The following is a 14,085-nucleotide window of genomic DNA, read 5'->3' as shown; positions in this document are numbered from 1 at the left end:
ACACCTAGGTCTCAGAGACTATAAGATATAGTGATATCATTTTTTTCGACACCACTTGCTATACATATTTGTACGTTGATTAAGTTTGTTGCCTTTTTACTACGGATCTTAGTTACTATGACTGACAATCTGGTATTTTGTGTACTCCGTAGTATATCAATATACCAAATACAGCATTTGATATATCATATATATGATATGTATAAAAAATATACCACAGAAATCTTAAAGAATAGATGAAGACAAAGAGAGGGCAGCATACTATATTTTAGTATTTTCAAGGTATATTAATTTCAGTTGGTATATTTTAAATGTGTGACTATATCAATATACCAAATATAGCCTTTGGTATATCACATATACATAGCATTTGGTATATTGTATTTTTATGTATATTAATTTCAGTTTGTTTTAAATATGTGACTATATCAATATAACAAATATAGGCTTTGGTATATTATAAATGTATATTAATTTCAGTTGGTATATTTTAAATGTGTGACTATATCAATATACCAAATATAGCCTTTGGTATATCACATATACATAGCATTTGGTATATTGTATTTTTTATGTATATTAATTTCAGTTGAAATATTTTAAATGTGTGACTATATCAATATACCAAATATAGCCTTTGGTATATCACATATACATAGCATTTGGTATATTGTATTTTTTATGTATATTAATTTCAGTTGGTATATTTTAAATGTGTGACCATATCAATATACCAAATATAGCTTTTGGTATATTTCCCATATACCAAATATAGCCTTTGGTATATTTCACTATTTTTTACGGAATATTATTTTGGTATATTTTAAAAATAATACCACACAGTTTCGCCCTTATTCAAAATGGGTAGCGAGTATCTTACAGTCGAGCACACTCAACTGTAGCTATCTCATTTCATTTTTTTTTTTTTTTTTTTTTTGTGGGTGGCTGGCCAAAGGGCAAACGGACAACAACGAGGGGCAACTAGCAACTGGCAACTACATTGAGAGGCACGAGGCAAGAGGCCTTAGACGCATATGCGTGCGTATGAAAAGCAATTTGGCAAGCGTTCAAATTGCCATAAAAACATCGCATAAATGCAACTGCAATCAAAGCTAAATGAAGTAAAAGTCAACATACGCCGCGTTGCCGCGTTGCCTCCTTGCGTCACTGCCACAGCCACAGGCTGCGTTGCACATTGCACATTGCACAGTGGAACCAGCGTCAGCAAAGTGCAAATTTAATAGCTACAAGAAAGAAAACTATTGTCGAATGTGCTCGACTGTGAGATATTCACTGCCCAATGTGAATAAAAGCAAAACAGTGAGGTATTCATTTTTAAAATATTCCATATTAATATACCGCAAATATACTGAAAATATACCAAATGCTATGTTTGGTATATTCCTAAAGCACTACATTTAAAACATACTTCTAAAACTTTTATAAATATATATTAATGCTTATGAATTTGATTAGCTTACGTTTGTAAATCTTTGAACAGTTAAATTTGAAATTGATTCAAATATTACAAACGAAACTTGAAGAAGATTGTTGAATACTTTTTACTAATATGTTTGTAATATTTTTATATTTATAATTACATTACTTCAAATGATGCTTCAACAGATTTTATGTTAAGTTGATTCATCAAATTGCATTCTTGTTTTTGGAATAGTTTGCAAATCAATAAAAATTACATTACATTAGAATAATGAGAGCTGCTGCTGTTCTAAATTAAAATATTAAAATATTAAAAGATAATTAAGCACTTTTTCAATGTATTAAATGTTTTTCATACTATAAGAATGCAAGTTAAGTTTTACTTAATTTGAAAGAAGAAAGAAATTCTAATAATATAATTTTGCAATTATATTGAAACTTTTACAAATAAATTCTTGCAAATTCGAAATATCTTTCATTGGCAATCTAAATTGATTAAATAAAATGTTTTCCATACTAAAACATCTTATGTCATTTGCTAAAGATCGTCTTTCGAATGCTTTCAATACTTTCATCAATAATGCTGTTCAACTTGCACACCACACAAAATGCTTGTTTATTGTTAATATAAGCTATTTATTGTCGATGCTGTTGATAGCCTGTGATAAATGGTCTTGAAATAAATGAATGTTTTAGTAAATCACAATATGTGGTCCGGTCCCAATGCTTCGTTGTTGCACTCAGATTTTAGTATTTCATTTCATTTTATTTTTCGTTTTCGTTTTCCTTTTTATTTTCGTTTTTGCGTTTCGAGATCGGACAAATGCACACTCCATAAATGAGAATGAAAATGAGTTTTCTTAATTATGCTCCAGCACACACAAAATGCACTGCAACTGCCGCATTGAGAGACGACACTAAAAATATATGGCCTTCACAATGCCCATATCTCATGCTCATAAAAGAGTCGGTAATAAATATATTTGCCTTGCAAACTTCGAAAATATCACTTGTGCAGCTCGTTTCACACACTCCATAAAAACCAGAAAAAAGAGAAACTATTTATAGCGAGTTTGTGTGTGTAATGAATATATTCTGTATCTCTATTTTACTGCGAAAAGTGTCGAAAGTATCCACAGTACGCAGTGCACACAAATAAGGGAAACATTTTGCATTTTCAATTAGGCACACGGAAATGCCAAAGTCCAAGGAGCTGTGTGGGCGGGCGGGTAACTTTCTCAGTCTTTGGTGTCTTTGTTTGCTCCCAAAGATTGCCAGCTTGTCAGTTTGTCAGTCTGTGGCCAGTTGAGCCCAGGTTCCGTGCTGTCTTCGACTGGCTGGCTGCTCCCACCCTGCTCTCGAATAGTGTGAACGAAAATAAATCCACATAAGTCAAATATAAACACATGTCCATGCATCGTCGATGGGGAGTCCAGCCGTCGCGACGGCATCTCCACTCCCTCTACCCACTTCCCACTTTCCACTGCTGCCAACCCGTCTCCTGAACTCATCGAATTGGAATACAAAACCGAAACCAAAAAGCAACCCAACCCAACGCCCAACACTCATCCTCAATCTTATCCCAACTCATTGGAACGTTACGCATCCCATTTTCATTGGGGTCCACAATTTTGTGTTTCAGCATTACGCTGGCATTTGGCCAGAATTATTATTATTATTTTGTTTTTGGTTTTCTTTTTGCCTTTGCGTTTATTCGTTTTTTTTTGTTCACTTTTATGTTTGTCTGTGCCTTTTCAATAAATATCCAGAGAAAAGATTTCAATTTTTGACATATCTGAGGGGAACGCTTGATCGATATGATCGCGATCGCAATGGCGATCCATTGATGGAATATCTGTTTTGGGCACAAGTTCGTGATCATGGCTGCAATTTTGCTTTTAAAATTTTATAGCTGCATTGTCCAACTTAATGGCCAGGCCATTAGCTGATCAGCAGATGATCGATTGATCGTTGCCCGTCCCCCATTTGCGATTATCGATCTCCAAGATCTTCAAGGTCCTAAGAAACGTCTTATGCCAAAAAAAAGAAAAGAAAAGAAAAGAAAACGTATTCCAGGTGTTGTGCTCGATGAACCATTTAAGCATTGAGTCTTGGATTGATGCATTGTATTCGATTTCAGGTCGCATCTGTCGCTTTTATTAATAAATCCACAAATTAAGCAGAATGGATGGAAGATGTGTAAATTATAGAAACGCCGTCTACGCGTCATTAAGCAGGGAGAATACCATAATAAATGTATTTATAGGTATTTGGGTGACTATGACGGCGACGTCTATAATCGCCTCTGTGACACTAACCGAGAAACGCGACGAGCCGAAGCCTCCTTCCGCTCTCTCTCTCTCTCCCTCTCTCTCTCTTTCGCTCTCTCTCTCTCTTTCTCGTTGCGCTCTTTGCACTCTTTGTGCTCGGCTCCCTTTGGACGAACACACAGAGCAAAAAAAAAAAAAATCGAGTGGGGAGACTCGACTCGACTGTGACAAAAGTGTGATAAAAATATACATTTAATATTTGTACATTGTTAGCAGGAAGATATATTATTGTGTAACCATGCAGCGCCCCTCTCCACGATTCACGATCGCCACGCGATCCGACACATATAATATTCGTCTCAATGTGTGTGAGTGTGTGCGTTTGTGAGAATTTACGAATTGGAGCAAACAAGAACGTCATCGAATGCAAACAAGGGGATGAGGTGATCGCCGATCAGTTCCCAATTCAGATGTTCCCAATTCGATCGCGTCATATAGTCTCCCCGCCCATAGAAAGGTAATAAGTCTTCAAAATGAATTGACAAGATTAGTTTGAAATTCGTTCGATAAGAAAATTGCATGAATGAAAGGGATACAAAATTCTATAGAAGACTTCAACTTAAGGCATGCCAAGATTAGTTATCACTTTAGGAAAGCGATTCCTAAGAAATTGTAGCACAGAGTAAAGAATTGTTAAGCTGATTTCATTACTGGATATTCTGGGAATATATTCTGATATTCAAATTGATTTCCGAACTGCATTCCATGACAAGGTAATAAGTCTTCTAAATGAGTTGATAAGATTAGTTTGAAATGCGATCTATACCAAAATCGTATGAGGGAAAAGGAGACAGTATGCTATAAAAGACTTCAACTTAAGGCATGCCAAGATTAGTTATCGCTTTAGCAAGGCTATTGCTAAGAAATTATAGTATAGAATTCTTAAGCTGATTTCATTACTGGATATTCTGGGAAGATATTTCGATATTCAAATTGATTTTCGAGGTGTGATCCACGGCAATGTAATAAGTCTTCAAAATGGATTGACAAGATTAGTTTGAAATGCGATTCAAATTACCTTTGAAACTATATTCCATGTTTGCTGCGATTTTATTCGATGCTAAACAAAATACTATCGATAGTTAAATCGATAAACTGAACAGGTTAAGTACTGATTCAAACAAATAAGAAAACTACAGTACAGTGTGCTCGACAGTGAGGTATAATTCTTCAAATATACCAAATTATTATACCATAAAAATATTAAAATATACCAAAAGTTATATTTGGTATATTTATATAATACCGCATTTAAAATATACTAACTGCATTTAATATACCACAAAAAATATATAAATATATTAAAGGCTATATTAGCCATATTGATATATCACTTCATTTGATTTGTTTTTGAAATGTGGACTATACAGATTTTTACCAATTTTAATATAAAAATTTACAATTTCAGAAAAGTAACGAAAATAAGCGAATGCAATAAATAGCAACACCAACTATTTCTGCTGTTTAAATTTAATAAAATCGTTAAACAAAATTTCGTAATCACTTCGATAAGTTGAGCTCAGACTTTATTTTTATTCTAAGTCCTTTTTAATATCAAATGTATGTATGTGAAAGAATAATGAATTATTCTACAAAATAAATCTTTCTGTAGTATAAGAAATGTAAATTAAATGACTAATGAAACTCTTTTGTTAAAATTGATTTGACTGATTGAATTGTAATTGAATTAAAAATGTACTGAATCGTCATTATGCATATAAATATAAATATGGAACTGAGTTCAAACAAAATATGTGATAATGCCAACAATAAAAATAATGAATATGCTTAGATGTAGATGAAAGTACGAAAGTAACAGAGAGAGCACTCAGCCACTTAAAATAAACCATAGATAGCACTGAGTGTTTTTCGTTCATTTCGATCGTTTTGTTTTGTTTTGTTTAATTATAATGAAGACTAATCATTTTGGAGATTGCAGCAAACAGCAGATGAAACAACTGAAAATTGGTGTGTGATTCGATCGATGAGCGAGAGTTGAGTATAATCTAGTATATAGTATATTATAATAGTGTATAGTACGTCACAACAAAGTGAAACTATGGGCCAAGCAAGTCAACTGTTCGCTGGCCTTGAGTGTGCGTAAGTGAAATGTTCGCAACAGCAACAGCAACATCAACATCAACAGCAACAGCAACAATTCGGGTTATACGGACATGTTTAAACATTTTCATTGGCCATTCAAATTGCTTGCGTTTCGCTTAGAGCGAAAACAACAAAAATACAAAAAAAAAAAAAAAAACTAGACAACAACAATAATTACAATAGCAACTACAACAATAAGTAGCACAAATATTTGGGGATTTCAAATTTGTATTGAAAAGAAAAACGAACGAGTTCATAAAACATACACATGTATGTATATACATATATTGTATGTAGTATATACAATACAATCTCGGATACAAGTGTGTGCACAAAGTATGTAAGTAGATCACAATGGCACACACAAAAATACTCTCTTACTTAATTACTTAATCCATCAAATTGTTCTGTTCACCACACGACAATAAACTCATCTGTGGCATGTAATTACTCGACCGACTGGCGATGACTGAAATAAAGGCCAAAAGAGTGGCGAGAGCGGAGAGCGGAGAGTGGAGAGACGAAGGCGAAACAAAGACTTGCAAACGGTTGCAATGCAACCAAAATAAAATATATATTGTATATGCATTGCATACAATATTGCGGCTGCATCTCTAGATTGAGACTCCTATCAATTGAAACCCATTTAAATTTCTTTATAGATTTTTGATTAATAGATTCCTTTCCGCTGAACTCAAGTCCATTTACACTTTGTGCAAACATTTTCCCCCAAAAAGGTTGATTACAAATTCATTTTGTTGGCAATCTCCTCAAAGAGCTTCTTTCTGTATGTGTGTGTGTCTGTCAAATGCAGTCAATTACAAGCCAATATTATAAATATAATTCCTCTAGCATAACTCTATGATTCAGTATAAAATAGAACATTATTACAAGTATATAATTATATGAAATTCATTGTAAAACATATCTCACAAATATCATAATCATTAATATATTGCAGCTGAAAAAACTACATATATATAAGTATACAAAAATATAAAATGATCTAATTATACGAACTCCATTTTAACAAACAAGTTAAAAAGCTACCGTCAAGTGTGCTCGACTGCGAGATACCGTCTACCAATTTTAAATAAACTTATATTTTGAAAATATTCAATATTGACTTCACAACTAAACTTAATTAGCAATTAACTTTTATATTACTCTAGCACTAGCACGTCATTTTCTTCTCTTCCTCTTATTTTTTTTTTACGATAATATATCATCGATATAGCAAGAGAAATGCAGAATTGGACCGCCTGATCCAAAAATATATGCTTGTTGGTAATCAAGGGGATATCTCTAAAGCATCTTTAATATTTCAAATCTTATACATATATTATTTTGAATATATATTTTATTATAATACATGTAGAATTCATTGAAATATTCATTTGATTACTAATTAATAAAAAAAAATCTCAGTAATGATATAATTTTTATGAATATATCATTCTGATTAGTACTTTGAATTCTTTGAAATTCACTTTGAATAGCAGCTACAATAAATCAAGAAACGAAACTTTCGGTTATATTTAATTTTTGTGAATTCTCTAAAAACTTGAATTAAATTTGTTTATATGCTAACGCTAACGTTCAATTGCTTTCGATTTGTATAAATATAAAATAAACACAGCCTACGTTGCGTATACGTATTTTTGTGCAAATTCATTCGTTAATTATCTCGCTTAAATTGCATAATAAGAGAGAGAGAGAGAGAGCGAAATCTTATTTAAATAAGCTGCAGTAGTAAAAATTATATTTTGTTTTAAATATACAAAATATTTCAAATAATTTTCAGCTCTATAAAACATTTTTGTTTATCGAACTTACACGAATGAAGCAACACAAATTATTGATGTATTAATTAAGTTTTGTTTCTTGGTTTATTATGATGATGATGATGATCATTATTATGGATATTATGTATATGGGATTTACATTTTGACCAATTTGAACTAATAAATGAGATTTAGGAAAACTTTTTGTTTGGAAATGTTGAAAATTTCGTAAAACCTTGCGTCGATTTACATTGCATTGGCTGCCCGCTGAGAGTTATTATTATTTATGCGATGCCGAAACTCACCTGAAAAAATAGGCAAAAGCACACCCACTGATAGTATTTGTAGTGTTTCTTATCGGAGGGATCGCCATCGGAATTACCAATACCCGGGTATGGCACCGAAACGCCTTGTTTTTTCAAAAATAAACTCTTGAGCGTATACGTCGATTGGATCCAACAATGTGTGTTGAGCACATCCTCTGGAATATCTTTGGTGTGTACACAATCAATTGGATTACCCACATACTGGCGTGTGGTTATAATTAGCGAGAATGACATCAGAATCATCACAGTTATTGAGTAGTGCAGGCGGAATACTATCGAATCGGTTTTAACGTGACTGACCTTTACAAGGTTTTTCAATCCACGAAATATATCTAACATGGTTTGTTAAACACAGAGAGTGCTCGTCGACTCTTTTACCAAGTCTCAATTGGTATCTCTGTGTTGTTGGTGTGTGTTGTTGGTGTGTTTTGATATATATATATATATTTATATAATATCGAGTTCGTTTTTGAAAAAGGGGGAGTTTTTCTCGTCTCTTCGCTTTATCTTTATTTGTTGTGCTGCCTTAAGGCCTGGGTGGGATTGGAGTTCTTTCTCTTGCGCGGCAATCCCATCATCGGCAGCTGATCAGCTGAGATTAAGATGAAAGTGGCTGCTGTTGTTGTGATTCGTTGTTGTGTGGTATTCTTTTTTGTCTGCGTTGCTGGATTCGTTCGACACTTGTTTGTTATGCGTTTCCCTTTCACGGAACTTGGCATTTTTGGGTGAATTCTTTTCGATTTATGTTTTGTTTTGGTTTTGATTTTGGTTTTGGTTTTACTTTTGTTCGTTGTTTTCTTATTTTATTTTCTTTTCAGATTTTAGATTACGCGTAAATTTGTTGTGCATTGTTTTGGTTTGAACTCAAATCTGATCACCGATTGGCATTCCAATTCTTACTACAACAACGATGACGATGACAATCAAAATAAATTGTACGAATCAAACATTGAAACGTGCGAAATTTGTTTTGTACGAGTTTCTCTTGCGATTTGTTTATTGAAAAGCAATTTTTGAAGTAGTTCAACTCACTAAGCTACAAATATTTATTTTATCGGCAACCACTGAAATTTCGTAATCAAACAAAACAAATAAAAAACGCAAAAAATGCGGCATTAAATGGACTTTAGTTCAGTTCTGTATTGGTTCAGTTCGAAGGGTTGCCATTCACCCCCTCATCCCGTTTCACCCCTCAACGCAGCCATTCATCTATCTTTCCATCGATCTATATACATATATGTATATGGATGTATGTTAATAAATTTATGCTCACGCAGCTGGCTACACGAAATAAACAGTACAGAACAGAGCGGAGAAACAGTAAAATTAAAAATTGCAATGTTTATAAACAAATTTGAGGCGAGTCTGCTGAAGGCATAATAAAAGCGTAGACGTAGCCCGTAGTCCGTAGCCCGAAAAAAACTATGTCTGTCTATGCGTCTCGACAACGACGTTGCGTATACGCACACGTGGCCCAATAAAGCAGCGCCCAAAGTCAATGGCGAAGGCTTTTTGCCATAATTAACGCGCCATCAAGTATAGAGAAGAGATGATCGATCGATCGGAGGATCGTTGACTGAAGACTCCATTTGCTATTGATTAAGAGAAGTCGAAGAGTGTGCGTGTGTGTGTAAATACTTTAATCTAAATAACTTTACTATGAAGAAGATCGAACTCAAGGCCCCGTGAAAGAAAACATTTCGTAACGCCGCTGACAGCAGCAAATCGCATAAGTTTTATTCCAGCATCAGCATCAGCATCAACATTTTCTGCTCTCTTGTTTGTATTCGTCTATTCTTCTGTTGTGTTTTGTATTTTCGTGTTGAATTTGTAATTTGTTGCTCCTCTTGTTGTAGTTGTAGTTGTTGTTGTTGTTGTTGCCAGCAAGCACCCCGTTGTTGTTTATAGTATAAGATGATACGCTTTTAGCATCGTCGACTACTGCACTTGACATTTCAACAAATATTTTCGGTGCGAGGGCATTTGGAAGAATGCCAAGCATGCTCCATGATAATGCCCAGTTATTCCAAAATTCCAAAATTCCCAAATTTTCCCCGATTTTCCTCGAAAAGACTTTCACGAAATGTTATTGTTTGTTGTCGCTACGCATGCCTAATTAAGTTAAACGAGTTCTAATTCGATTTCTTCTCTTCGCACTTCCCACCTTCCACTTCTTCACTTTTTCAATTCTCATTTCAATTTTCCAGTTCCCTCCTTCGACAAAGAGGCGCTAACAATGCGCGTCTAAAATTAAATACACACGCATCTATAATTATGATTTCAAATTGTGCGCCAGACAAAGACAAAATATGAACAACAACAACAACAACAACAGCAACAACAACAACAAAGATGAAGGCAATTAGAAGAAGAGCAGCTATCAAACGGGAATCCCAAAACTCGGCATTCTCCCCTCTTCAAATGACTAATTGGGTTTTCCTCGGCGCCTGACAAATGTGAGCAATGACCAAAAATCTCGAGGAAAAATTAGCAGCGATACTAAATATTTGCGTGGTCATAAGTGAATATGAATACAAAGGCGAAGGCGAAGGCGAAGACGAAGACGAACAAAACAAAAATATACATCATTCTAAAGAAAAATGAATATGAATATTAATATTGAACTAAACTAAAATCGAAGCTCTTGTTAAACTACTTCACTTTGAAACCAAAATATACATTTTTGTATTTATTCTTTTTCGAACTTTGATGAAATTATTGCAGTCAAAATATTTTACAATTTTGTATTTATTCATTTTCGAATTTTTATGAAATACTTGCAGCAAAAATATTACAACAAATTTTTTTTGCTAAGATCGTTTAATTTACATAAATTTATCATTTCATTTTGAAACTAAAAATAATCCAGAATTTCGTATTTATTCTTTTTCAAAATTTGATGAAATTATTGTAGTTAAATAAAAATTTTAATTTACATACACTTTTCATAGAATTTTGAAATCAAAAATAATCTACAATTTTGTATTTATTCTTTTTCGAATCTTGATGAAATTATTGCAGTAAAAATATTTAAAAAAAAAATGTATTCGAAAATCTTTTAATTTACATGAATTTGTCATAAAAAAAACTATTTTGTATTTATTCATTTTAGAATTTCGATGAAATTATAACACAAAATTTGTGTTCTAAGATCGCTTAATTTACATAAATTTGTCATAGGATTTTTTCATTTATTTTTTGTTGGTTTCCTAAGCTTCAGTTGTCATAGATTTTTGGCTTGCGGTTGCGAGGCATTTTAATAATAACAACAACTAAAAGAAATATAAACAAAAGCAGAAAACACAACGATTTTGAAATAAGTTGTGAACGTGGAAATAAAAATATGAAAAGCAAAAAGACGCGCCACAGACATTTTGAGGTTGATAAGATTAAGTTCTTAAAGCATATCATATGCCGAAATACTATATATATATATAGACTATATATATGCAGTTGGAGGTAAATGTCGATCTTGAGTAAAATGTAGAATAGATCAAACGCTTGGCATATTTACTTAAATCAATAAGTTTCCGCTTGCTGCCAACAAAACAGATTTGATTTGAAATTAATGAGAATGCGAAAAATACGAAAAAAAACGAATAACATTTTATAAAAAAAAACCCTCAGAAGACACTCAATTTCCATGCCATAATTAACTCAATAGCTGTTTGCTATACTTTATTAAAAATCGATTGACCGAGGGGGGAAGGGAAAGGGGGCCCAAAACAAATGAGATGAGTATTAAAACACTTTCAACGCTTTTACAAACAAGAGACCTGGACCCAATTTATCATTCGAGACTAAGTGTGAATGATATAAAGCAACAACAAGAACAACAACAATAGCAAGAAGAGGAAGAGCAGTCGACGTCGCAGTCGCAGTCGACGTCGACGTCGCCGCGTGTATAAAATATAAAAATAAAATGAAAAATTAAAATTTTTGTGTACGTAAAAACGTTTCGACAATCACTGAGATCTCTGCCCCAAAGGCAAACATGTTCTGTTCTGTTCTGTTCTGCGAATGTGTATTGTATTGAATGAGGTGGGCGTGGTCGTTTTCGAAGGCGCAAAATCGTGGGTGATTGAACACCCAAAAGCAAACGCAGAGATCTCTCTCTCTCTCTCTCTCTCTCTCTTCTCCTCTCATCCACACTAATCGCGCATCATGTGCACCGAGCACACCAAAAACAAAAAAAAAAAAACAGAAAAATATTGCAAAAATAAAAACAAAAGCCATGTGAATTCGGTGAATGTGAAACTGTTGCCACGACCACCAGTTTTTGGCCATCATAAACACATGGCCGGGGTCCATTTAGCCAAGTCCGTTTATTTACTTTGTAGAGTTAATTATGATGGAGCGCGGTTGGGCATGATGCATATCAAACGACTACAACAACAACAAAAAAAAATTTGGAAAAAACTGAGCAACTGATGATGAGAACTCGTATCACAAATTTCGCACAACAAGTGAATAAAATTCGTTTTTCTTTTTTCATTTTTTTTGTGTTTTTTTTTTTTTTGTCATACGTTTGCATTCGTCGGTCGCGTCTTTGCCACGGACGCGCACGAGGCTTGATGCGAACGGTTGCATCAACATCATCAGCATCGGGATCACGTGTGGCAGGCAGACATCATCATCCAATCACACACAGGACTCTTCACATTTTTCGATCGCACTTTTTTGTGTGTCTCCAAAAAAAAAAAAAAAAAAAAACAAAAACCATAGAAACGAAAACTTGCTTCACTGGCCAATAAACCGAACCGAGACACGAACAGGAAAAAAGAGTTGAAATTGAATTAAAAAAAAAAAACAAAAAAATTGAAATTAAATATAAAATATGAAAAAGAGAAAGAGAACTTGGGTCGTCGTCGTTGCGTTCCGTTCCGTTCCGGTTGTCGAGTTTCTCGTCGATACGCGCCGTGTGTTCGTTGTTCGACGGTTTTGTGGCAATTGTCGGCCTGCTGTTGTATCTTGTGTGTTGTGTTTGCTCTGTTGCCTGTTGTTCGGCTTTCTGTTTTCTGTTTTCTGTTTTGTTGGCTTCGAGATCACAGAAAAAAAGCGCGCGCGCGTTCGCCTCGCCAACCAAAAAGACACTGCGGAAATGGCCGCAACGTTGCCACGTCCAGGTTCAGTTCTGTGTTGCCACTCACTCTCTCTCTCTCTATCTCTCTCTATCTCTCTCTCTCTCTTTCACTTTATCTGTCTCTCTCGACAGATCTCTGTCAACATTTTCCCTTGCCAGCAGCAGCTGCCTCTCTGCCTTTGCTCCTTCTCTTTCTAGCTACGCTCACTCTATCCGATTCATCCCACTCTCCCTCTCTCTCGCTCTCTTTCTCTCTCGCCATCTATTTATGCTCGTGCTCTCTCACTCGCGAGCCACACACACTTCCGGCTGTTGTTGTTGCTGTTGTTGATGTCTCTGTCTCAGTGCTTTTTCTATGTTGCATTTGGCGGTCGGCTATTTCTTCCATCTTCTCTCTGCAAGTATGTGTGTGCGTGTATGTGTGCTAGTGTGTGTGTGTGTGTGTGAACGGGCTGTTGCTTGTTGTATGTACTGTGTGAATGTCTGTTTGGTCCGTTGTTGGCTGTAAACAACAATGAACTGACGACAACGTTCGATAGACTCGGCCACAACTACAACGATGCCTTTTCTGCTGTCGCTGTTGCTGTTGCTGTTGCAACAATCTGTGGCCAGCAGCATGCCAAACACTCACTACACAGACTCAGTTACATACCAACACACACACACACACACACACACACACACACACACACACACACACAGATACACACACACACACACACACATACGACAATAGACCGCTCCAGCATGAGCATTAGTGCCATGGCGATTGGCAGACCGCCTAACCAAATGCCGATGGGCTCGCGAAGCCTTTGAAGGCACAGTGGTCCAAGATCCGTCAAAAATTGCACACTCCAATTATGTTGTCATGCTATTCGAATATTTTTTAACATTTTAATTCATTTGTCTGATTAAAAAGTGATAAGAAATAATAATAAAATATTAAAAAAAAAAATGAATATAATATATGCGCATACAAATACAAACATATAAATGTCTTTTAATGTATAGATGATAAT

At 34.6% G+C, this 14,085-nt stretch overlaps 1 protein-coding gene across 4 annotated transcripts in view; it reads right to left on the bottom strand.

Moving 5' to 3' along the window:
* Nucleotides 1-14,085, bottom strand: part of LOC117578135 (innexin shaking-B) — a 79,587-nt gene that overhangs the window by 8,495 nt on the left and 57,007 nt on the right. Inside the window, exon 1 of one of the 4 annotated variants that reach the window (XM_034263344.2) lies at nucleotides 7,963-8,396. The exons of the other annotated variants lie outside the window; for them this stretch is intronic. Coding sequence (XP_034119235.1) covers nucleotides 7,963-8,322 — 360 coding nt within the window. The 5' untranslated portion in view covers nucleotides 8,323-8,396. Of the gene's footprint in view, nucleotides 1-7,962; nucleotides 8,397-14,085 lie in introns of those variants that run through there. 4 annotated transcript variants of the gene reach the window in all.

This window comes from Drosophila albomicans, chromosome X, assembly GCF_009650485.2.
Source record: "Drosophila albomicans strain 15112-1751.03 chromosome X, ASM965048v2, whole genome shotgun sequence".
Lineage (NCBI taxonomy): Eukaryota > Metazoa > Arthropoda > Insecta > Diptera > Drosophilidae > Drosophila > Drosophila albomicans.
The sequence above is the reverse complement of the archived record's forward strand: the minus strand, read 5'-3'. Positions and strand labels throughout refer to the sequence as shown.